Here is a 26788-nt window from a genome sequence, read left to right as displayed (position 1 = left end):
CAGGTCGGCCTTGAACAGAGAACGATGCAGCCTGTACACTAGCCCAAGGTTGGCGCCGTTTCATTTTTGAGAACAATTACTATCTGTCTGAGCAAGACCACAAGGCACCTTCAGGTGCAAAGTGATACAAAGATAAATTGACTGAAGAAATGCAGCTGTGCCTTGTATATTGTTTTTGTAATATGTCTGTGTGCAACTTGTTTCGTTAAATTCAGGAAGCAAGTGGGCGGGCCCTTCGGAGCGGACTGACAGACAGTGATGAGGGGTCATGCCGGCTCTCCCTGATCAGGAAAGAAACTCAGTTTCCTGCGTGGTCATTCTCTGTGATAATTTTTCACCAGGCTCAACTCAGAGACACACACACACACACACAGTTATACGTACACAGTTACATATACACACGCACACGCACACTGATGTCAGGGTGCTGCCATGCAAGTTGCTCATGACACAGCTTCAACTTGGGGATTAAACCACTTGGCCAAGGGCTCCAAGTGGTTTTCTGGTCTGACGAGGATTTGAACCGAGGATCCATGCTGCTACTGGTGTGTAGTGAGCACCTTGCATGGCATCAGTGTGTGAATGAACAATGTGAGGCATCACTGTAAAACCCTTTGACCATAAAAGCACAAATTAAATGGAACACATTTATTCACAATAATGATGATGATACTGATAATTACTCTGTCAACAGAGCTGGGTATCCATTCAAATGTCAAGAATCGATTCGATTCTGATTCTTAAGATTCAGAATCGATTATTTCGATTCAGTTCAATCCCATATCGATTTGGGTTAGTGTTACTAAAACCGCTTTTGAGTTGTTACCTAATTGTCTAGTTATGCATTATATTGACATTTGACAGAAAGTTAATGAAGTATTGAGTTAGTTAATAATGACGGACCAATCCCCCTCCCAGAATGATAGAGTAAATGGTAAATGTAAATGGACTGCATTTATATAGAGCTTTTCCATCTGCATCAGACGCTCAAAGCGCTTTACAATAATGCCTCACATTCACCCCAATGTGAGGCTCCTGCCATGCAAGACTCCCACTACACCCCGGGAGCAACTAGGGGATTATGGACCTTGCCCAAGGGCCCTTAGTGATTTTCCAGTCAGGCTGGGATTTGAACTGAGGATCCTCTGGTCTCAAGCCCAACGCTTTAACCACGAGACCATCACCTCCCCTCCCACACCGTAGAAATAATGTGTGGTAGGGGACAGTCAGTGCCAAATCACAAAATTATAAATGACAAGAAATTACTGACTGCTAACTCGAAACATTGAGTGTTTTGAAACCTGTATTGAACAATGTTCCTGAATCTGTATCAAAAGAAAGACATCACAACATATCCAATTACTAGATGAGATATGCCAAAAAAAAAAAAAGAAGAAGAAATGGCAACCTAAAACCAAAATTGAACAATAACTGTTACATGTAGTGGAGGACAGTGTCAAACCTTTTGTTGTCGGATAAATTATTTTTGGTTAACTTGAAACCAAAAATAGTAGAGTAGTATTTTTATTTTACAAACAGGCTGAAGGGCAGCCAAAAGAGGGCGCCAGAGGTACCTGGTTCATTGGTCCTGACAGGCACATTTCTACAGACTCCTATGTTTTGGCCTGATGCCTCATTTCTTTTGGGTTTTAAAGTAAGGCTGTAACAACGGGACACTACAGGAGAACGTCTCCCACAGCTTTTCAGTCAGTCTTTTCTCACAGCCAAGTGCTGGTGAAAAAGACTGACTGAAAAGTCAGTCCACAACACAGAACCTTTGCGCTGTCCCACAGGAAATGCACCTTAAGAGGAGCGAACGAATAAAAAAACAAAATATGACTGAATTAAACAGCGGACGTTTCTTTTTTCTTGCCCGCAACAGACAAGAGTCCCGGTCATCATGATAGGCATCTTTAAATGTCTTTGACAGAGGTTGATGAATAAATTGTGGCCCTACTTCTAAATCAGAACAAGCGGGTCCACAATCAATGTAGAGAAATGATCATTTTCACACCCTTGGAAATAGCAGAATGGACCAACTGCAGCGTCATTTCTTCAGCGACGCTGTTCCAACGCTGGTGTGAAGTGCATATATATATATATATATATATAAATTGATCTTTGGATGTATGAATTGATCTGTGGGATTTAAAATGAGAATCGATTAAAAATCGGCTAATCGATCATTTCAACCCAGTACTATTTGTCGTGTTTCCATAATCATCATGTTTAAGTCACAGTAGACAGTATGCTCCTATGTCCAAGTTCACTCATTCTCCGCAGCCGCTTATTCTTATTCTAATTAGGGGTGAGGGGTGGAGCCTATGTCAGCTGTCATTGGGTGAGAGACAGGGTTCACCCTGGACAGGACGCCAATCTATCGCAAGGCCACATATAGACAGACAAAACAACCACGCACGCCTACGGTCAATTTAGAGTCACCAGGGCCCGGTTTCATAAAGCAGTCTAATCTTTAATCTACCAAGCTTTTACTTAGTCGACTAACGTTAGTTACCCAATATTATCTGTCTAATCTCCATTTCACATCGACGGCTAAATTTGTGGTTTAGCCGTTTTAAGATAGTTGGCAATTTTCATGGTCATCGCTGCCTTGTGAGTGCCGTTGCCAAGAATGTCTCCAATGCGCAACAGTTATGTTTACTTCTGAGGCTGTGTGTCTGCTACAAACATGGCCAAATCCACCGCAACAGAAGAGAAGCACTGCTGACCTCGCCGTCCGTAAACATGTCCAATGGACTATTCCAGTCCCGGAATACCCACTTCTGCCACAGGTCTCTCCTTCCTTCCTCCTCCATCAAGTGGTGGTACATGATAGCCGCCTGTTTTGAGGTAAATCACTTAAGTTTTGTTGACTAAAATTAGTCTCCTCTGTACCAGGCTAAAAACTTTAGCTAGGTAATGTTGTGAAACCTTATCTAACTAAGCAGTTTGTACAATAACTAACATCAAAAGATGAGTTGACTGGGTGAGTTTAGGCCACTAAACAAAATTAGACTGCATTATGAAGCTGGGCCCTGGTCACTGAACCTGCATGTCTTTGGAAGTTGGAGGAGCCAGAGCATCCGGAGTGGAACCCATGTGAACACGGGGAGAACATGCAAACTCAGCACAGAAAGGACCAGAAGGGAAGTGATCACAACCTTCTCGCTGTGAGGCAACAGTGCTAACCACTGAGCCACTGTGCTGCCTGTCCAAGTTCATTATTGAAATTTTGCACATTCAAAGAAAAATGTTCTGTCAACGTGCACAGAAAGGTGTTTGGAATTCAAAGATTCCACAGCTTTGCATATAATTTTAAATCATGACACTAGTGACATAGGCTATTTTTGCCAAAGGTACTGATGATTTTTGTTACCATGTGATACATAAATTGGTAACACAGCAAGCAAATGTTCATGTTTCAAAAATGTGACTGTGGAATTCAGAACATTTTTCAATAAATATTCTAATTTTTTACGTGCTGTATGTGTGTAAAATCACAACAGTGCCAACAGTAACTTCTTTGCACTTCGTCCTTTTCACTCGGGGCCACCACAGCAGGTCCCGAGTGGATCTGCATGTTGACTTGGCGCATTTTAATGCTGGATTCCTTCTTGGTGCAAATCCACCTTACATGGAAAATGGGCAAGTTAGTCTTAAGTTTGGCCAGCACGCTGTCTGCAGTGTGGAAACATCTCACTCTCATCTTCAACCATTTATCTGGGATCGAATCGCGGGGGCAACAGCTCCAGCAGGGGACCCCAGACTTCCCTTTCCTGCGTCACATTGATCACCTCTGACTGGGGGATCCCGAGGCGTTCAAAGGCCAGTGTGGAGATATAATCTCTCCACCTAGTCCTGGGTCACCCCGGGGTCTCCTCCCAGATGGATGTGCCCAGGGGGCATCCTTACCAGATGCCTGAACCACCTCAGCTGGCTCCTTCAACATGAAGGAGCAGCAACTCTACTCCGAGCTCCCCACGGATGACTGAGCTTCTCACCTTATCTCTAAAGCCCCTTTCACACCAGGCTTGTATACAGTTGCATTGTGATGCGTATGGAGTACGCTGGAAAATTGTGCAGCTTTGGAGCATTCCCTATGTAGGCTGTTGTGTTATTGCGTGTGATTGCATTCCTAGTCTTGCTTTCAGTTTCTTACTGCCACATATGTAGCCCTCGCCACTATTTTTCTGCCACTCACAGTCCACTCCTGCTTACTTTTTTTTACATTGTGGAAATGCGCTCTGTTCTCAAAACGCTACATGAGCAGCACTCATGTTTCCAGACATACAGTGGGAGACAAGCTGCTGCCTTATCATGGCTACACTGTTGCACACAGGGAGAGAGGGAGAGAAAGAGAGACAGAGCGAGAGAGACAGAGACCTTGCATGCAGAGGGGAGAGGTTTGGCTCCATCATGCTATAGACTGACACACAGATGGATTTGATACATTGGTAAAAAGTCAGAAGACATTATTTCCAGGAGTTAACGGACTTTATTAACATGCCACAATCGTGCCAGAACTTAAGAAGGTGAAAATGCTGAGGATCTCCAGCCAACAATCGCGCGTGTTCCATGCATGAGGAGTGAATGGTGGACATGTCCTCTCGCTGGCCATCCATCTGTGAGGAGTTAACATGGACATGGACACATCCGCTCGCTGGCGATCTGTCCATCAGCAGGAGTTAATGGACTTTATTTAACTTGCCACAATCATGAGACAACTGGAGGAAGTGAAAGCAAAGTGGAGCTGTATCTGGCGGCCGCACGCATGATCTGTCTGTCCATGAGGAGTGGACGTGGACATGTCCTCGGAACGTGGAAGCTTGGCTCTCCTCTTCTTCTGCCATGGTTTTGAAGCTTCACTGCCAGCAAAGTTCAGCGGGATGCATAAAATCTACCAATCCAGGTTTGTACTGATAAGAGGATTTTTTAGCCTGGCATGTAGAATTGCAGAGGCTTGGTGTACAGTAGCGCAGTGTTGTTTAGACTTGCATACAGTTGTGTCTTGTGCAGACTTGCTTAAAAACTGCATACGTTCTGCTTCCAGTGCTCTAAGCCAAAAAATTTAAACAAATTAAACAAACAAGAAAAAACATGGCGTAGAGCTGCTTAAAGTCAGCGTAGAGCTGCTTAACTAGGTGTCGTCAGTACACCGCAATACAGAACTCTATGTTAGGGGAGGTGATGGTCTAGTGGTTAAGGCGTTGGGCTTGAGTCCAGAAGATCATGGGTTCAAATCCCCGCCTGACTGGAAAATCACTCAGGGCCCTTGGGCAAGGCCTTTAATCCCCTATTGCTCCCGATGTGTAGTGAGCGCCTTGTATGGCAGCACCCTGACATCGGGGTGAATGTGAGGGTCTTTGAGCGTCTGATGCAGATGGAAAAGCGCTATATAAATGCAGTCCATTTACCAAATGCAGTCCATGTTAGGCCCCGGTGTGAAAGGGGCTTAAAGGTGATAGAGAGAGGTTGAATGGGGCATTAATCCTTGTTCTGTGATGTGATATGTAGCCCAAAAAAAATTGGTTGGGTCTGTAATGGCTCAGAACCTTCCTAAAAGGCTCTCTGAAACAGCTATGTTACTATGCTGGGTTTAGAATGCCTCGTTTGCCTTTAATGGCGTCGTTTTGGAGCTTATTGGGCAACCTCATTATGAAATGCAAGTAGGTGGCGCTGATCGGTTGCCATTTGATTGGCTGCCCTTGCTCTCACTGAAAAGAAAGCATTATTTATTTATTTTCATTGCTTTTATATTTTCTGTTGTGTTTCTATTCAGGTTTTTTCTTTGCCTCTTTCTCTAAAATTGTATACTCGTATAATAATCATTAGATTATTAATATATAAACAAAAATTAATTTAACAAATATTACAATTTGAAAACAAATGCACCCGAACGTGATGACAGCAGCAATGCTAACTTTTAACATTGAAAATGCCATAGACATGCTAACACGTTAGCATCGCTCCCGTTTTTAAGTTATAAAATACATCTATCAACTGTTTCAGAAGAACATAACAGGTCGGTTTAACATAGAAAAGGTAAATAATACTCACAGACGTATGCTCTTTAGGGTTTTAGCAGGAGAAAATTAAGCAAAAGAAAGAAAGATGATAAAGATAATAGATATAAGAAATACAAAAATAGATTAACTAATATTATACGGGTATGTAGGAAGGAATATTATAGTAACATATTATATAATAACAAAAACAATATTAAAGGAATATGGGATATATTAAATAGCATTATCAAAAATGGTAATAAAAAACAGAGTTACCCTCAGTATTTCATTGATAATAATGTCAAGAAGGAAAATAAGGATGAGGTAGTCAACGGTTTTAATAATTTTTTTGTAAATATTGGACCAAGCTTGGCAGAAAAAATTCCTGATTCCCAACCTGAGGATTGGGATAATAATCTCATAGAAAGAAATCCCTGTTCAATGTTCCTCACAGCAGTGGATGGAAATGAAATTATAGACATTGTGAATAATTGTAAATATAAAACATCTACCGATTTAAATGAAATTGATGTGGTGGTAAAACAGGTCATTGAATGGATTGTAGAACCATTAACATACACCTGTAACTTATCATTTCAAACCGGTAAATTTCCCAATCAAATGAAAATAGCTAAGGTTGTGCCGCTGTATAAGACTGGGGATAGACACCACTTCACAAATTATAGACCTGTTTCTTTGCTTCCACAATTTTCCAAATTATTAGAAAAGTTATTCAATAATAGATTAGACAAATTCATAAATAAACATAAATTACTTACTGATAGTCAATATGGATTCAGAGCACATAGTTCAACATCACTTGCATTAATAGAATCAGTTGAGGAGATTATAAACGCCATAGACCACAAATTACATTCAGTTGGAATATTTATAGACCTTAAAAAGGCTTTTGATACAATTAATCATGACATATTAATCAATAAACTTGAACAGTATGGGATTAGGGGGTTGGTGTTGCACTGGGTGAGAAGCTACTTAAGTAACAGAAAACAGTTTGTGAAGTTGGGGGAATATACATCAGCATGCTTGGACAATGCTTGTGGCGTCCCACAGGGGTCAGTATTGGGTCCAAAACTGTTTCTAATTTATATAAATGATATTGTCAATGTTTCCAAAATATTAAAATTAGTATTATTTGCAGATGACACAAGCATTTTTTGTTCAGGGGGGGATTTGCAGGAGTTACTGAGGAGGATCAGTATAGAAATGGGAAAATTGAAAATATGGTTTGACAGAAATAAATTATCATTAAACTTAAGTAAAACAAAATACATGTTATTTGGCTATTGTAATACAGACATACAGGTTCAGTTACAAGTCGAGGGGGTAGATATTGAAAGGGTACATGAAAATAAGTTTCTGGGGGTGATAATAGATGATAAGATAAACTGGAAGACTCATATAAAACATATACAAAGTAAACTGTCAAGAAGCATTTCAGTTCTAAACAAAGCGAAACATATTCTGGACCACAACTCACTCCGCATTCTTTACTGCTCACTGGTTTTTCCATATTTACAGTACTGTGCAGAGGTATGGGGTAATACTTATAAAGGTACAACACAATCACTATCAGTAATGCAGAAAAGAGCTATAAGAATTATTCATAATACTGGCTATAGAGATCATACAAATCCACTATTTTTACAATCCAAATTCTTAAAATTCACAGACTTGGTTCATTTTCAAACAGTACAAATTCTGTATAAAGCAATAAACAATTTACTTCCAGCAAATATTAAAAATATGTTTTTTAACAGATCAGGGGATTACAGTCTGAGGGGGAAATTTAATTTAAAGCATCAGTGGGCACGAACAACATTAAAAGGTTTCTGTATTTCTGTCTGTGGGGTGAGGATGTGGAACAGATTGGGAGTGGGGCTCAAGCAATGTCCAAGCATGAACCAGTTCAAACAGCGGTACAAAAATATGTTTTTTTCTGGGTATAGGGAGGAGGAAGGGTAATGAGGGTTAGGGTGTTTTTGTTTTTTGCTTCGGCTTGTAAATATATAGTATTTTGTATGTAAGTAGGTATGTGTAGGTGTATATTTATGTTTGTGTATATATATGTGTATATATGTATATGTGTATGTATGTTGATGTGTATATGTATGTGTATATATATATATATATATATATATATATATATATATTGATATCGGTTTAGGTGTGTAGGAATCTATGTGTATATGTGGCAAAGGGTATTACTGGTTGTGGGGAAGAAGGGGTAGGGATAAATAAGCTGATGCTTCACCCTACCCCTTTTCGGACATGTTGGGTACACAGTAGGAACTTTTTTGTTGTTGTCTTTACTGATCTATCTTGTAATTGTTGTTGTATCAAATGTTCGAAATAAACAGTTTTCATTCAAAGAATAACTGAAGCATTGCTTCAATCTGTGAAGCACTGCTTCGATTGGTTCAAGGTTCAAAGCAAAGCCGCGCTGCAGAAAAGTTGTTTACGGACCCGCTGCAGGGTCTGTAATCAATACAGAAATGATCATTTTCCTGACAAACACCCCCCAAAACAACGGCCACTCTGAAGGACCGATAACATAATCGTTAAGCACAAAGCTTATTGATGTTGGTGGATCGAGTCATTTCTTAACGATACCCAAAAGGAACCGGTTCTCGATACACATCCCTAGCTGCTAAGGGGTTAGCTCATTCCCTTTAGAGGAACAAACCAGAGCTAACGTACCATTCTAACGTGCAATTCTTACAACAGGAATATGGCGCAACACAAATTTAAAACAAAAGAAAATGTGATACTCACAGGCTGTACTGATTGCTGGGGTTGATTTTGTCGCAGAGTCAGAACTGACCCTCTACTGAGTATTAAATGCCGACTGAAGCCAGCTCGAAATCGTGCAAGGTTTGTGAAACAGTCCTCCGTGAAATGCGCAGAGCAAAGGAATAGTCGGCGGTTGTATGTACTGGAGATGCGGTTAAAAATTAATAAAAGCCACATTGCGTACATTGCTTTCCGTGGGAAGATCGTAGTCCGCTAAAACAGCCTGGGAAAGCAGACCTGTAGCTCGCCATTGCTTCTCTTCGAGTGTTACGAATGGGTGGGCACAACCTTATGAATAATTAATTTCGAAGGGGCGTGTGTGAAAGGGGGTGGGTGTGTGTGTGGGGGGGCTATTGGTGAAAAAGTGACGTAAGTTTTCTCTCAAAAACGGATTGGCCTGTTTTCTAGGGGCAATTCAAAAAAGGAGAAATACTTGAAACAGAGGTTCTGAAACTTGCTGGCACTTCGTGTGTATTCCCCACAGCGGGGAGACTCTGAACTAACACCAAAAACATGGAAAAGATGATTTTGATTCTCTATCCCCTTTAAGGGAGACACCAGCCACCCTCCTGAGGAAGCTTATTTCTGCCGCTTGTACCTGCGCTCTAGTTCTTTTGGTCATGATCCAACCCTCATGACCATAGGTGAGAGGAGAAACGAAGATTGACCAGTAGATCGAGAGCTTCACCTTTTGGCTCAGCTCCCTTTTTGTCACAACGGTGCAGTAGAGTGAATGCAATACCGCCCCTGCTGTGCCAATTCTCCGGCTAATCTCACGCTTCATTGTCCCCTCACTTGTGAACAAGACCCTAACCCTGTATAAATAGGTTAACTGTGCCCACACAGGTGCTGCCCATGCCGGGCTTCCTGGCAAATGGGGCATTCCAAAGTGAGTTGGCCAATCGGTCAGGAGTGTGTCAGCCAACCTTGCACCGAGCCATGCCAGCTGTGTGAAACGCAATCATCTGAATGTCATCCAGGTACATCACACTCCAACTTCAAAGCGCCATTTGCAGCGAGAGCTGGTTTCCCGAATGTAATCAGCTCTATTGACTGCACACACTGGTGGTTGGCTCTCACTGCGGTATTGTATCACTTCCTGTTCCGGAGCACAGCGGTGTTTTGCTGTATCTGTTAGCTGTTTAATCTGCACAGTTAGATTGATCTAGTTACCTAGATAACGATTTGTTTCACAGTGTAATCTTCACGTGCCTTAACTAAAGCACTCCCTCTGCTGAATCACCTCTAAATTATTTACACGTTATTCACTTTGCATGTTTTTAGGAATCCGCTAGCTTAGCGCAGCTAGTAGCTCTTAGCCGGTTTAGCTCTTTTCTGCTCTGGGTGTGAAATGTTTAGTTATTCCTCGGCCTCCTTTAGTAGTAATGGTACTTGTAATAAGTGTAGCTTATTCGTAGCTTTGGAGGCCAGGCTGGGCGAATTGGAGACTCGGCTCCGCACCGTGGAAAATTCTACAGCTAGCCAGGCCCCTGTAGTCAGTGCTGACCAAGGTAGCTTAGCCGCCGTTAGTTTCCCTCTGGCAGATCCCGAGCAGCCGGAAAAGCAGGCTGACTGGGTGACTGTGAGGAGGAAGCGTAGCCCTAAACAGAAGCCCTGTGTACACCGCCAACCCGTTCACATTTCTAACCGTTTTTCCCCACTCGGCGAGACACCCGCCGAGGATCAAGCTCTGGTTATTGGCGACTCTGTTTTGAGAAATGTGAAGTTAGCGACACCAGCAACCATAGTCAATTGTCTTCCGGGGGCCAGAGCAGGCGACATTGAAGGAAATTTGAAACTGCTGGCTAAGGCTAAGCGTAAATTTGGTAAGATTGTAATTCACGTCAGCAGTAATGACACCCGGTTACGCCAATCGGAGGTCACTAAAATTAACATTGAATCGGTGTGTAACTTTGCAAAAACAATGTCGGACTCTGTAGTTTTCTCTGGGCCCCTCCCCAATCGGACCGGGAGTGACATGTTTAGCCGCATGTTCTCCTTGAATTGCTGGCTGTCTGAGTGGTGTCCAAAAAATGAGGTGGGCTTCATAGATAATTGGCAAAGCTTCTGGGGAAAACCTGGTCTTGTTAGGAGAGACGGCATCCATCCCACTTTGGATGGAGCAGCTCTCGTTTCTAGAAATCTGGCCAATTTTCTTAAATCCTCCAAACCGTGACTATCCAGGGTTGGGACCAGGAAGCAGAGTTGTAGTCTTACACACCTCTCTGCAGCTTCTCTCCCCCTGCCATCCCCTCATTACCCCATCCCCGTAGAGACGGTGCCTGCTCACAGACCACCAATAACCAAATCTATTTAAGCATAAAAATTCAAAAAGAAAAAATAATATAGCACCTTCAACTGCACCACAGACTAAAACAGTTAAATGTGGTCTATTAAACATTAGGTCTCTCTCTTCTAAGTCCCTGTTAGTAAATTATATAATAATTGATCAACATATTGATTTATTCTGCCTTACAGAAACCTGGTTACAGCAGGAAGAATATGTTAGTTTAAATGAGTCAACACCCCCGAGTCACACTAACTGCCAGAACGCTCGTAGCACGGGCCGAGGCGGAGGATTAGCAGCAATCTTCCATTCCAGCTTATTAATTAATCAAAAACCCAGACAGAGCTTTAATTCATTTGAAAGCTTGACTCTTAGTCTTGTCCATCCAAATTGGAAGTCCCAAAAACCAGTTTTATTTGTTGTTATCTATCGTCCTCCTGGTCGTTACTGTGAGTTTCTCTGTGAATTTTCAGAACTTTTGTCTGACTTAGTGCTTAGCTCAGATAAGATAATTATAGTGGGCGATTTTAACATCCACACAGATGCTGAGAATGACAGCCTCAACACTGCATTTAATCTATTATTAGACTCAATTGGCTTTGCTCACAATGTAAATGAGTCCACCCACCACTTTAATCATATCTTAGATCTTGTTCTGACTTATGGTATGGAAATTGAAGACTTAACAGTATTCCCTGAAAACTCCCTTCTGTCTGATCATTTCTTAATAACATTTACATTTACTCTGATGGACTACCCAGCAGTGGGGAATAAGTTTCATTACACTAGAAGTCTTTCAGAAAGCGCTGTAACTAGGTTTAAGGATATGATTCCTTCTTTATGTTCCCTAATGCCATATACCAACACAGTGCAGAGTAGCTACCTAAACTCTGTAAGTGAGATAGAGTATCTCGTCAATAGTTTTACATCCTCATTGAAGACAACTTTGGATGCTGTAGCTCCTCTGAAAAAGAGAGCTTTAAATCAGAAGTGCCTGACTCTGTGGTATAACTCACAAACTCGCAGCTTAAAGCAGATAACCCGTAAGTTGGAGAGGAAATGGCGTCTCACTAATTTAGAAGATCTTCACTTAGCCTGGAAAAAGAGTCTGTTGCTCTATAAAAAAGCCCTCCGTAAAGCTAGGACATCTTACTACTCATCACTAATTGAAGAAAATAAGAACAACCCCAGGTTTCTTTTCAGCACTGTAGCCAGGCTGACAAAGAGTCAGAGCTCTATTGAGCCGAGTATTTCTTTAACTTTAACTAGTAATGACTTCATGACTTTCTTTGCTAATAAAATTTTAACTATTAGAGAAAAAATTACTCATAACCATCCCAAAGACGTATCGTTATCTTTGGCTGCTTTCAGTGATACCGGTATTTGGTTAGACTCTTTCTCTCAGATTGTTCTGTCTGAGTTATTTTCATTAGTTACTTCATCCAAACCATCAACATGTCTATTGGACCCCATTCTTACGAGGTTGCTCAAGGAAGCCCTACCATTATTTAATGCTTCGATCTTAAATATGATCAATCTATCTTTATTAGTTGGCTATGTACCACAGGCTTTTAAGGTGGCAGTAATTAAACCATTACTTAAAAAGCCATCACTTGACCCAGCTATCTTAGCTAATTATAGGCCAATCTCCAACCTTCCTTTTCTCTCAAAAATTCTTGAAAGGGTAGTTGTAAAACAGCTAACTGATCATCTGCAGACGAATGGTCTATTTGAAGAGTTTCAGTCAGGTTTTAGAATTCATCATAGTACAGAAACAGCATTAGTGAAGGTTACAAATGATCTTCTTATGGCCTCAGACAGTGGACTCATCTCTGTGCTTGTTCTGTTAGACCTCAGTGCTGCTTTTGATACTGTTGACCATAAAATTTTATTACAGAGATTAGAGCATGCCATAGGTATTAAAGGCACTGCGCTGCGGTGGTTTGAATCATATTTATCTAAAAGATTACAATTTGTTCATGTAAATGGGGAATCTTCTTCACAGACTAAGGTTAATTATGGAGTTCCACAAGGTTCTGTGCTAGGACCAATTTTATTCACTTTATACATGCTTCCCTTAGGCAGTATTATTAGACGGCATTGCTTAAATTTTCATTCTTACGCAGATGATACCCAGCTTTATCTATCCATGAAGCCAGAGGACACACACCAATTAGCTAAACTGCAGGATTGTCTTACAGACATAAGGACATGGATGACCTCTAATTTCCTGCTTTTAAACTCAGATAAAACTGAAGTTATTGTACTTGGCCCCACAAATCTTAGAAACATGGTGTCTAACCAGATCCTTACTCTGGATGGCATTAACCTGACCTATAGTAATACTGTGAGAAATCTTGGAGTCATTTTTGATCAGGATATGTCATTCAAAGCGCATATTAAACAAATATGTAAGACTGCTTTTTTGCATTTACGCAATATCTCTAAAATTAGAAAGGTCTTGTCTCAGAGTGATGCTGAAAAACTAATTCATGCATTTATTTCCTCTAGGCTGGACTATTGTAATTCATTATTATCAGGTTGTCCTAAAAGTTCCCTGAAAAGCCTTCAGTTAATTCAAAATGCTGCAGCTAGAGTACTGACGGGGACTAGAAGGAGAGAGCATATCTCACCCATATTGGCCTCTCTTCATTGGCTTCCTGTTAATTCTAGAATAGAATTTAAAATTCTTCTTCTTACTTACAAGGTTTTGAATAATCAGGTCCCTTCTTATCTTAGGGACCTCATAGTACCATATCACCCCAATAGAGCGCTTCGCTCTCAGACTGCAGGCTTACTTGTAGTTCCTAGAGTTTGTAAGAGTAGAATGGGAGGCAGAGCCTTCAGCTTTCAGGCTCCTCTCCTGTGGAACCAGCTCCCAATTCGGATCAGGGAGACAGACACCCTCTCTACTTTTAAGATTAGGCTTAAAACTTTCCTTTTTGCTAAAGCTTATAGTTAGGGCTGGATCAGGTGACCCTGAACCATCCCTTAGTTATGCTACTATAGACTTAGACTGCTGGGGGGTTCCCATAATGCACTGAGTGTTTCTTTCTCTTTTTGCTCTGTATGCACCACTCTGCATTTAATCATTAGTGATTGATCTCTGCTCCCCTCCACAGCATGTCTTTTTCCTGGTTCTCTCCCTCAGCCCCAACCAGTCCCAGCAGAAGACTGCCCCTCCCTGAGCCTGGTTCTGCTGGAGGTTTCTTCCTGTTAAAAGGGAGTTTTTCCTTCCCACTGTCGCCAAGTGCTTGCTCACAGGGGGTCGTTTTGACCTTTGGGGTTTTTACGTAATTATTGTATGGCCTTGCCTTACAATATAAAGTGCCTTGGGGCAACTGTTTGTTGTGATTTGGCGCTATATAAATAAAATTGAATTGAAAATTGAACACAATTTCACATCATAAGTGGTGCACCAATGCGCATCAGGCTGGTGGCTGGCACGGTGCGCAATGGCTGTAAATAGTTTATTCATGTAAGTGATCTGAACATAAACCAGCACAGGCACATTTGGGTATGTGTGCATTCAAATATGTTATTTATTTATTTATTGTTAATCATGTCTTTTTTATTGTTGCTTGATGTTGAGAGCTGCAGAGCTTCTTAACAGGCTTCCTGTGTTCAGTATTTGTCAATAAATCCTTGTGTATGTTGTGAATGTGACAACAGTCAGAAAGACTTTACCTGTCGCAAGTCGATGAAGGCCAGCTGGAGGGTTTCTCCTTGAAAACCAGGGACTGGCTCAGAGCTGGCAAACACTGTGGAGAAACACAGAGAGAATGACACCAGACACCGTGACACTAAACACACACAAAAAAAACAAACAAACACTTAGGAGAAACACAGAGAGAACAACACCAGACAGCTACAATAAACAGACAAACCAACAAACACTGAGGAGAAACACAGAGAGAATGACACCAGCCACTGCGACAATACACACACAAACAAACACTGAAGAGAAACACAGAGAGAATAACACCAGATACAGCTACAATAAACAGACAAACAAACACTGAGGAGAAACACAGAGAGAGGTGATGGTCTAGCGGTTAAGCGTTGGGCTTAAAACCAGATGATCCTCGGTTCAAATCCCAACCTGACCGGAAAATCGCTAAGGGCCCTTGGGCAAGGTGCTTAATCCCCTAATTGCTCTCGGTGTGTAAGGGCGCCTTGCATGGCAGCAGCCTGACATTGGGGTGAATGTGAAGCATTGATGTGTAAAGTGCTTTGAGTGTCTGACGTAGATGGAAAAGCGCTATATAAATGCAGTCCATTTATTTAACACCAGACACAGCTACAATAAACAGACAAACAGACAAATAAACAAACACTGTGGACAAACCAAGAGAATGACACCAGACACAGCTACAACAGACAGACAGATGTAGCCTGGTGGGAAATCAGGGTTATGGAGGAAGGGTAGGAAACATGTGAATCTGTTCCTACTGATGTATAGGGTTAGGGTTGATGGTACATTTGCACTGTGTTAGGATTATGCACTGTGTTAATAATGTTTCTGCCATTAAATCAAATCAAATCAATCCATAAGCCATACCTATGGCACGCTCTAATCTCTGTAATAAAATTTTATGGTCAACAGTATCAAAAGCAGCACTGAGGTCTAACAGGACAAGCACAGAGATGAGTCCACTGTCTGAGGCCAAAAGAAGATCATTTATAACCTTCACTAATGCTGTTTCTGTACTATGATGAATTCTAAAACCTGACTGAAACTCTTCAAATAGACCATTCCTCTGCAGATGATCAGTTAGCTGTTTTACAACTACCCTTTCAAGAATTTTTGAGAGAAAAGGAAGGTTGGAGATTGGCCTATAATTAGCTAAGATAGCTGGGTCAAGTGATGGCTTTTTAAGTAATGGTTTAATTACTGCCACCTTAAAAGCCTGTGGTACATAGCCAACTAATAAAGATAGATTGATCATATTTAAGATCGAAGCATTAAATAATGGTAGGGCTTCCTTGAGCAGCCTGGTAGGAATGGGGTCTAATAGACATGTTGATGGTTTGGAGGAAGTAACTAATGAAAATAACTCAGACAGAACAATTGGAGAGAAAGAGTCTAACCAAATACCGGCATCACTGAAAGCAGCCAAAGATAACGATATGTCTTTGGGATGGTTATGAGTAATTTTTTCTCTAATAGTTAAAATTTTATTAGCAAAGAAAGTCATGAAGTCATTACTAGTTAAAGTTAAAGGAATACTCGGCTCAATAGAGCTCTGACTCTTTGTCAGCCTGGCTACAGTGCTGAAAAGAAACCTGGGGTTGTTCTTATTTTCTTCAATAAGTGATGAGTAGTAAGATGTCCTAGCTTTACGGAGGGCTTTTTTATAGAGCAACAGACTCTTTTTCCAGGCTAAGTGAAGATCTTCTAAATTAGTGAGACGCCATTTCCTCTCCAACTTACGGGTTATCTGCTTTAAGCTGCGAGTTTGTGAGTTATACCACGGAGTCAGGCACTTCTGATTTAAGGCTCTCTTTTTCAGAGGAGCTAAAGCATCCAAAGTTGTCCTCAATGAGGATGTAAAACTATTGACGAGATTGTTAGACCTCAGTGCTGCTTTTGATACTGTTGACCATAAAATTTTATTACAGAGATTAGAGCATGCCATAGGTATTAAAGGCACTGCGCTGCGGTGGTTTGAATCATATTTGTCTAATAGATTACAATTTGTTCATGTAAATGGGGAATCTTCTTCACAGACTAAAGTTAATTATGGAGTTCCACAAGGTTCTGTGCTAGGACCAATTTTATTCACTTTATACATGCTTCCCTTAGGCAGTATTATTAGACGGTATTGCTTAAATTTTCATTGTTACGCAGATGATACCCAGCTTTATCTATCCATGAAGCCAGAGGACACACACCAATTAGCTAAACTGCAGGATTGTCTTACAGACATAAAGACATGGATGACCTCTAATTTCCTGCTTTTAAACTCAGATAAAACTGAAGTTATTGTACTTGGCCCCACAAATCTTAGAAACATGGTGTCTAACCAGATCCTTACTCTGGATGGCATTACCCTGACCTCTAGTAATACTGTGAGAAATCTTGGAGTCATTTTTGATCAGGATATGTCATTCAAAGCGCATATTAAACAAATATGTAGGACTGCTTTTTTGCATTTACGCAATATCTCTAAAATCAGAAAAGGTCTTGTCTCAGAGTGATGCTGAAAAACTAATTCATGCATTTATTTCCTCTAGGCTGGACTATTGTAATTCATTATTATCAGGTTGTCCTAAAAGTTCCCTAAAAAGCCTTCAGTTAATTCAAAATGCTGCAGCTAGAGTACTGACGGGGACTAGAAGGAGAGAGCATATCTCACCCATATTGGCCTCTCTTCATTGGTTTCCTGTTAATTCTAGAATAGAATTTAAAATTCTTCTTCTTACTTATAAGGTTTTGAATAATCAGGTCCCATCTTATCTTAGGGACCTCGTAGTACCATATCACCCCAATAGAGCGCTTCGCTCTCAGACTGCAGGCTTACTTGTAGTTCCTAGGGTTTGTAAGAGTAGAATGGGAGGCAGAGCCTTCAGCTTTCAGGCTCCTCTCCTGTGGAACCAGCTCCCAATTCAGATCAGGGAGACAGACACCCTCTCTACTTTTAAGATTAGGCTTAAAACTTTCCTTTTTGCTAAAGCTTATAGTTAGGGCTGGATCAGGTGACCCTGAACCATCCCTTAGTTATGCTGCTATAGACGTAGACTGCTGGGGGGTTCCCATGATGCACTGTTTCTTTCTCTTTTTGCTCTGTATGCACCACTCTGCATTTAATCATTAGTGATCGATCTCTGCTCCCCTCCACAGCATGTCTTTTTCCTGGTTCTCTCCCTCAGCCCCAACCAGTCCCAGCAGAAGACTGCCCCTCCCTGAGCCTGGTTCTGCTGGAGGTTTCTTCCTGTTAAAAGGGAGTTTTTCCTTCCCACTGTCGCCAAGTGCTTGCTCACAGGGGGTAGTTTTGACCATTGGGGTTTTTCCGTAATTATTGTATGGCCTTGCCTTGCAGTGTGAAGCGCCTTGGGGTGGCTGTTTGTTGTGATTTGGCGCTATATAAATAAAGTTGATTTGATTTGATTCCTCATAAGTCGAAATACGTCCTCATGCAGCGTAAATTCACCCACTCAGTAAATATAAAGTCTTATGCCGCGTTCACACCGGGCGTGATCAGACGCTACAAATTCGCGGGGGTCGCGTGGCGACGGACGCGCCTCCTTCGCCCGGTGAGTCACTCTGCTTGGGTGGACTTTCGCTTCGAAAATTCGCCCTGGTGCATCATCAAATAGGAGGACTTCCATTCCGCTCGGCGTCAAGTCATCATGATGGACCTTTCACACGGAGCGAGTTGTTGTGAAAAGCTCCCAATACAGAGAGTATCATTATTTGCTGCAGGAGCTGCGTCTGGATGACGGCCACTTTCAGTGGTCCTTCTGCCTCTGTGGGACCCAGTTTGAGGACCAACTGTCCCGTTCACGCGCGCACATGTAAACAATTAAAAAAAAAAAAAACTCCGCTGCTTGCTGCAGCTCGCTCTTCCCCCAAAAACCTCTGTCATAATTGTGTTTAGAAACCAGTCACCATTTGTTTTATTATACATCTGTGTAGTTAATTAATAAAATATTCTCCACACAGACGATTCGCTCGCGCACACATAAAATAAAGAAAAAGAAAGAAAGAAACTCCGCGGCTTGCTGTGAGGCTGCTCCTCGCTCTTTCCCAAAAAACTCTGTCATAATTGTCTTTACAAACCAGTCACCATTTGCTTTATTATACATATGTGTAGTTAATAAGTAAAATAATTTCCATGGACGATTCCCTCGCACGCGCACGTAAAAAAAAAAACAGAAAAAGAAACTCCGCTCCCGCTGCTGTGGGGCTGCTGTTCGCTCCAAAAACTTTGTCATGATAGTGAAATAAAGGACAAAAGAGACATACGAGGTCTGTCAATAAAGTAACGGTCCTTTTTATTTTTTTCAAAAACTATATGGATTTCATTCATATGTTTTTACTTCAGACATGCTTGAACCCTCGTGCGCATGCGTGACTTTTTCCACGCCTGTCGGTGACGTCATTCGCCTGTGAGCAGGCCTTGGGAAGGAGTGGTCCCACCCCCTCGTCGGATTTTCATTGTCTGGAAATAGCGGAATGAAAAGGACTTTTTTTCCATCAGAATTTTTTCAGAAGCTGTTAGAGACTGACACCTGGAAACCATTCGAAAAATGTATCTGGCTTTCGGTGAAAGTTTTACGGGCTTCACAGAGAATAAGGTCTGTTACTACAGCTTTAAGGACCCCTTTAAGGACGCTCGGCGTGCTCCGAGCTGCGACGACGCGGCACAAGCCGCCGGACCATTTCTAAACGGATGGCTCTGTGGATACGAGACCGTCGTGTGCTCTTGCTCTGGTTATCACAAGAGCTGGACATCAGCCATTTTCTGGCAGATTTCACTTTTAACAAGAGATTTTGTCATGGAAAGCCGCGCGGAGGCTTCGCGCGTAAAGACCGATTCACTTTGGAAGCGAGACAAAGGAACACCTCCGTTTCGGCGTGTCAGAGGACAAGTTTGGACATGTCTATCTCGGCTTTCAATGCTTACCAGTCCAGTAAGTATCAGTGAAATTGTAGAGAGCTGAACATGTCCAAACTTGCCGCATCATCGCAGCTCGGAGCGTGGCGCGCCGAGCGTCCTTAAAGGGGTCCTTAAAGCTGTAGTAACAGACCTTATTCTCTGTGAAGCCCGTAAAATTTTCACCGAAAGCCAGATAAAGTTTTAGAAGCCGAAATGGAGGTGTTCCTTTGTCTCGCTTCGAAAGCGAATCGGTCTTTACGCGCAAAGCCTCCGCGCGGCTTTCCATGACAAAATCTCTTGTTAAAAGTGAAATCTGCTGGAAAATGGCTGATATCCAGCTCTTGTGATAACCAGAGCAAGAGCACATGACGGTCTCGTATCCACAGAGCCATCCGTTTAGAAATGGTCCGGCGGCTTGTGCCGCGTCGTCGCAGCTCGGAGCGCAGCACGCAGAGCGTCCTTAAAGGCTTCTGAAAAAATTCTGATGGAAAAAAAGTCCTTTTCATTCCACCATTTCCAGACAATGAAAATCCAATGAGTGGGCGGGCCCACTCCTTCCCAAGGCGTGCTCCCAGGCGAATGACGTCACCGACAGGCGTGGAAAAACTCACGCATGCGCACAAGAGCTCAAGCATGTTTGACGTAAAAACATATGAATGAAATCCATATAGTTTTTGAAAAAAATAAAAAGGACCGTTACTTTATTGACAGACTTCGTAAGTCCTGCTCACAGGCTGCTACCAGATACAGGACATGTTCACATCCTCAGTCAAACTCCAGACATCTCCACGTCACTACATATTCAGTCCCTGATTGGTCATTGCGGTGCGACAAGACGAAAAAGTTCTGATTTTTCAACTTGGGGAGGAGGGCAACACGATGTGACACGACGCAATATCGCGCCACAAACATGCAAAACGCTCAAAATCGCTTCACTCGCGTCACGCTGCGCGGTTTGGTGCCAAAACACGTCCTTATGTAGGGATTACATGGCAACCTGTGGCTGCAGTCGCTCGCGTCGCGCCCGGTGTCAACGCGGCATTACCTGTTAGTTGAAGTTGATTCATCAACACGTCCTGCACAAAACGATGTCTGAAAACAGTTAAATCCTTGTCGTGGATGAAGAAAAGCCCCTCTGGCACTTTGCGCTGCAGTTGCGCTCCCATTTGATCAGCTGGTAGAGTCTTTTCTCTCTCCCTCCCCCGCTTTCTCACCATCTCTCTGTGTTTGTGCTACAAGATGTGCCTCCCGTTAAATCAGCTGGCAGAGACCCCCCTCTCCCCCTCCCTACTGTCTCTCTGTCTGCGCTACAACTTGAAAATGTCACAGTGTCTTAAAGTATAATTTACCACAGACACCAGGCGATCCTGGTTGCACCATGATGCACAAAGAAAAAAAAATTACCGGAACTCAGTTCTGCGTGTGGAGCAATTCAGAGCCGCGAGTCACCACGAGCGCACTGAATGATGTGCACGTCAGAAGAAAAGCATTTACAGTACGTATTTAATGAAAAGTTAAAAAATCTTTTTGTCTATATACAGAGGTCTCAAACTCATTCCAGAAAGTGCCGAGAGGGTGCAGGCTTTCTTTGCATCCAGCCACTCCACCAGGTGATTTCACTGATTAACTGATTCCACCTGCTCAAAGTGATGTTAATCAGTGAAATCAGCTGGTGGAGTGGGTGGTTGCAAAGAAAGCCTGCACCCTCTCGGCCTTTTCTGGAACAACTTTGAGACCTCTAATCATCTTTGCCCCTTCTACACTGCAGGGTGACAATGGTGGAATGTTGAACCTCTGTGCCTATGTGACATCACACATCACTGTTCTAGCAGACAGCATGGCAGCCTACAGGTGGCTTTAGACCAGCCATACAAAAACGCTCTTAACTTTAACATACAGTGAGGAAAATAAGTATTTGAACACCCTGCGATTTTGCAAGTTCTCCCACTTAGAAATAATGGAGGGGTCTGAAATTTTCATCTTAGGTGCACGTCCACTGTGAGAGACATAATCTAAAAAAAAGAAATTCCAGAAATCACAATGTATGATTTTTTTTTTTTTATAATTTGTATGTTACTGCTGCAAATAAGTATTTGAACACCTGTGAAAATCAATGTTAATATTTGGTACAGTAGCCTTTGTTTGCAATTACAGAGGTCAAATGTTTCCTGTAGTTTTTCACCAGGTTTGCACACACTGCAGTAGGGATTTTGGTCCACTCCTCCATACAGATCTTCTCCAAATCTTTCAGATTTAGAGTTTCAGCTCCCTCCAAAGATTTTCTATTGAGTTCAGGTCTGGAGACTGGCCAGGCCACTCCAGGACCTTGAAATTCTTCTTACAGAGCCCCTCCTTAGTTGCCCTGGCTGTGTGTTTGGGGTCATTGTCATGCTGGAAGACCCAGCCATGACCCATCTTCAATGCTGTTACTGAGGGAAGGAGGTTGTTTGCCAAAATTTCGCAATACATGACCCCATCCATCCTCCCTTCAATACGGTGCAGTCGTCCTGTCCCCTTTGTAGAAGAGCACCACCAGAATATGATGTTTCCACCCCCATGCTTCACGGTTGGGATGGTTTTCTTGGGGTTGTTCTCATCCTCTAAACACGGCAAGTGGAGTTGATTCCAAAAAGCTCTATTCTGGTCTCATCTGACCACATGACCTTCTCCCATGCCTCCTCTGGATCATCCAGATGGTCACTGGTGAACTTCAAACGGTCCTGGACATGTGCTGGCTTGAGCAGGGGGACCTTGCTGCCCTGCAGTATTTTAAACCATGAGAGCATCATGTGTTACTAATGTAATCTTTGTGACTGTGGTCCCAGCTCTCTTCAGGTCATTGACCAGGTCCTCCTGTGTAGTTCTGAGCTTTCTCAGAATCATACTTACCCCACAAAGTGAGATCTTGCATGGAATCCCAGACCGAGGGAGACTGACAGTCATCTTGTGTTTCTTCCACTTTCTAATAAATATAACATAACAGTTATTGTCTTCTACCAAGCTACTTTCCTGTTGTCCTGTAGTCTATCCCAGCCTTGTTCAGGTCTACAGTTTTGTCCCTGGTGTCCTTAGACAGTTCTTTGGTCTTGCTATGGTGGACAGGTTGGAGTGTGATTGATTGAGTGTGTGAACAGGTGTCTTTTATACAGGTAACAAGTTCAAACAGGTGCAATTAATACAGGTAAAGAGTGCAGAATATGAGGGCTTCTTAAAAAAAAATTAACAGGTCTGTGAGAGCCAGAATTCTTGCTGATTGGTAGGTGTTCCACACATCCATTTCCTTCCACTTTATCCGGAGTCGGGTCACGGGGGCAGCAGCTCAAGCAAAGCCACCCAGACCTCCCGATCCACACACACCTCCCCCAGCTCCTCCGGGAGAACCCCAAGGCATTCCCAAGCCAGCCGAGAAATATAGTCCCTCCAGCGTGTCCTGGTCTTCCCTGGGGCCTCCTCCCGATGGGACATGCCCGGAACACCTCTCCAGCAAGGCGTCCAGGGGGCATCCGGAAAAGATGCCCGAGTCACCTCAACTGGCTCCTTTCAGAGTGGAGGAGCAGCGGGTCGACTCCGAGCTCCTCCCGAGTGACCGAGCTCCTCACCCTATCTCTAAGAGAGTGCCCATCCACCCTGTGGAGGAAACTCGTCTCGGCCGCTTGTACTCGTGATCTCGTTCTTTCGGTCATGAGCCAAATCTCATGACCATAGGTGAGGATCGGAACGTAGATCGATCGGTAAATCACCGCCCGACAACATCCCCAGTCAGGTCAACAGCTCCCCACCCACACTGTAGACAGTGCTGGTGAAGAGCTCCTTCCGCCTCCTGAGGCGTCGGACGGTTTGCCAGAATTTCTTCGAGGCCGACCGATAGTCCTCCTCCATGGCCTCCCCAAACTCCTCCCAGACCCGAGTTTTTGCCTCTGCGACCGCACGGGCTCCGGCACGCTTGGTACCTGTCAGCTGTCTCCGGGGTCCTACCTACCAACAAGGACAAGTAGTACTCCTTCTTCAGCTTGATGGCATCCCTTACTTCCGGTGTCCACCACCGGGTTCAGGGATTGCTGCCGTGACAGGCACCAGAGACCTTGTGACCACAGCTACGAGCGGCCGCATCGATAATGGAGGTGGAGAACATCGTCCACTCGGACTCCATGTCTCCAACCTCCCCCGAGATCTGGGAGAAGCTCTCCTGGAGGTGGGAGTTGAAGACCTCACTGACAGAGGGTTGCGCCAGTCGTTCCCAGCAGACCCTCACGATACATTTGGGCCTGCCTGGTCTGACCGGATTCCTCCCTTCCCAGCGTATCCAAATCACCACCAGGTGGTGATCAGTCGACAGCTCAGCCCCTCTCTTCACTCGAGTGTCCGAGACACGTGGCCGAAGGTCAGATGATACGACTACAAAGTCGATCATCGACCTCCGGCTCAGTGTGTCCTGGTACCACGTGCACTTATGGACACCCTTGTGCTCGAACATGGTGTTCATGATGGACAAACTGTGACTAGCACAGAAGTCCAACAACTGAACACCACTCGAGTTCAGATCGGGGAGAACAATGGAGTCCCCAGTCGGAGCGCTATCTAGTACCCATCCCAGGGACTCCAAGAAGGTCAGGTACTCTGCAGTGCCGCACGGCCCGTAGGCTGAGACAACAGTGAGAGACCTGTCCCCGACCCGAAGGCATAGGGACGCGACCCTCTTGTTCACCGTAGTGAACTCCAACACATGGCGACTGAGCTGGGGAGCAATAAGCAATGCGACCCCAGCTCTCTGCCTCTCCCCGTGGGCAACGCCAGAAAGGTGGAGCCTCCAGTCCCTCTCCAGGAGTTGGGTACCAGAGCCTAAGCTGTGCGTGGAGGTGAGCCTGACTATCTCTAGTTGGTATCTCTTATCCTCCCGCACAAGCTCAGGCTCCTTTCCCCCCAGTGAGGTGACATTCCACGTCCCAACAGGCAGGGGCTGTGAGCGCGGACCGGGCCTCTGGGCCACCCGCCCTCAACCACCACCCTATCCTCTCTGCAGCCAACCCCTATGGCCCCCTCTGCAGGTGGTGAACCCAAAGGAGGGCGGGCCCACGTCGCTCTTTCGGGTTAAGCCCGGCCGGGCCCCATGGGCTAAAGCCCGACCACCAGGCGCTCACACACGAGCCCCAACCCCAGGCCTAATTCCACGGTGGGGCCCCGGCTCTGCCATTCCGGGCGACGTCTCGGTCCTTGATTTTTTACTGGTCATGGGAGCTTCTAAACTGCCCTTAGTCTGACCCTTCACCTAGGACCTGTTTGCCTTGGGAGACCCTACAAGGGGCACAAAGCCCCCGACAACATAGCTCCTAGGATCATCCGGGTACGCAAACTCCCCCACCATGATAAGGTGGCAGCTAGAGGGGGAGTGGTAGGTGTTCAAATACTTATTTGCAGCAGTAACATACGAATAAATTATTTAAAAAATCATACATTGTGATTTCCAGATTTTTTATTTTTTTTTTAGATTATGTCTCTCACACTGGACATGCACCTAAGATGAAAATTTCAGACCCCTCCATGATTTCTAAGTGGGAGAACTTGCAAAATTGCAGGGTGTTCAAATACTTATTTTCCTCACTGTAAGTGATCACACATGCCTACAACTTTTCATATAGGCTCTCAATATCATAATCTATTAACCCAATAGTACATTATCAGTGGGTTTTCTTTTCCTTTCAATAAAATGAGTTTATATGTTGGCAACAACATTTCTCCTCTCTGTCATTGTGCACTTACCAGGGCGGCAATCCACACCGCGTGTTGGGGAGCTCCTAACACCCTTGATTGGAGATTGAACCCAAACCACCCTCCCACTCTGAAATATGAGCGTTATAGAGTGGTAGTATGGGTGCTACAGAAAGAAGCAAACACTGAGAGCAAACACAAAGAGAACGACACCAGACACAGTTACAATAAACAGAAAAACAAACACTGAGGACAAACACAGAGAGAACGACACCAGACACAATTACAATAAACAGAAGAACAAACACTGAGGACAAACACAGAGAGAACGACACCGGACACAGTTACAATAAACAGATGAACAAACACTGAGGAGAAACACAGAGAGAATGAGACCAGACACAGTTACAATAAACAGAAGAACAAACACTGATGAGAAACACAGAGAGAATGACACCAGACACAGTTACAATAAACAGAAGAACAAGCACTGAGGACAAACACAGAGAACAACACCAGACACAGCTACAATAAACAAATGAAGAAACACTGAGGAGAAACACAGAGAGAACAACACCAGACACAGTTACAATAAACAGAAGAACAAACACTGAGGAGAAACACAGAGAGAACGACACCAGACACAGTTACAATAAACAGAAGAGCAAACACTGATGAGAAACACGGAGAGAATGACACCAGACACAGTTACAATAAACAGAAGAACAAACACTGAGGAGAAACAGAGAGAGAATGGCACCAGACACAGTTACAATAAACAGAAGAACAAACACTGAAGGAGAAACACAGAGAGAACAACACCAGACAGTTACAATAAACAGAAGAACAAACACTGAGGACAAACACAGAGAGAACGACACCAGACACAGTTACAATAAACAGATGAACAAACACTGAGGAGAAACACAGAGAGAATGAGACCAGACACAGTTACAATAAACAGAAGAACAAACACTGAGGACAAACACAGAGAACACCACCAGACACAGCTACAATAAACAAATGAAGAAACACTGAGGAGAAACACAGAGAGAACAACACCAGACACAGTTACAATAAACAGAAGAACAAACACTGAGGAGAAACACAGAGAGAATGACACCAGACACAGTTACAATAAACAGAAGAACAAACACTGATGAGAAACACAGAGAGAATGACACCAGACACAGTTACAATAAACAGAAGAATAAACACTGAGGACAAACACAGAGAGAATGAGACCAGACACAGTTACAATAAATAGAAGAACAAACACTGAGGACAAACACAGAGAACACCACCAGACACAGCTACAATAAACAAATGAAGAAACACCGAGGAGAAACACAGAGAGAACAACACCAGACACA

General features: G+C 43.4%; 1 protein-coding gene and 1 long non-coding RNA gene across 3 annotated transcripts in view; one reads left to right on the top strand and one right to left on the bottom strand.

The window, feature by feature from the left end:
- LOC117530877 (exocyst complex component 6-like) overlaps positions 1 to 26788 on the bottom strand; it is a 182699-nt gene that overhangs the window by 5774 nt on the left and 150137 nt on the right. For both annotated transcript variants that reach the window (XM_034193823.1, XM_034193824.1), the window contains one exon: positions 14794 to 14867. In XM_034193823.1, coding sequence (XP_034049714.1) covers positions 14794 to 14867 — 74 coding nt within the window. The remainder of the gene's footprint in view (positions 1 to 14793; positions 14868 to 26788) is intronic.
- On the top strand, positions 835 to 1669 carry LOC117530878. Its single transcript, XR_004566466.1, has 2 exons — positions 835 to 883; positions 1512 to 1669. It is a non-coding gene; the product is annotated as an uncharacterized LOC117530878 (long non-coding RNA).

Source organism: Thalassophryne amazonica, chromosome 18, assembly GCF_902500255.1.
Source record: "Thalassophryne amazonica chromosome 18, fThaAma1.1, whole genome shotgun sequence".
Taxonomy (NCBI): Eukaryota; Metazoa; Chordata; class Actinopteri; order Batrachoidiformes; family Batrachoididae; genus Thalassophryne; species Thalassophryne amazonica.
The sequence above is the reverse complement of the archived record's forward strand: the minus strand, read 5'-3'. Positions and strand labels throughout refer to the sequence as shown.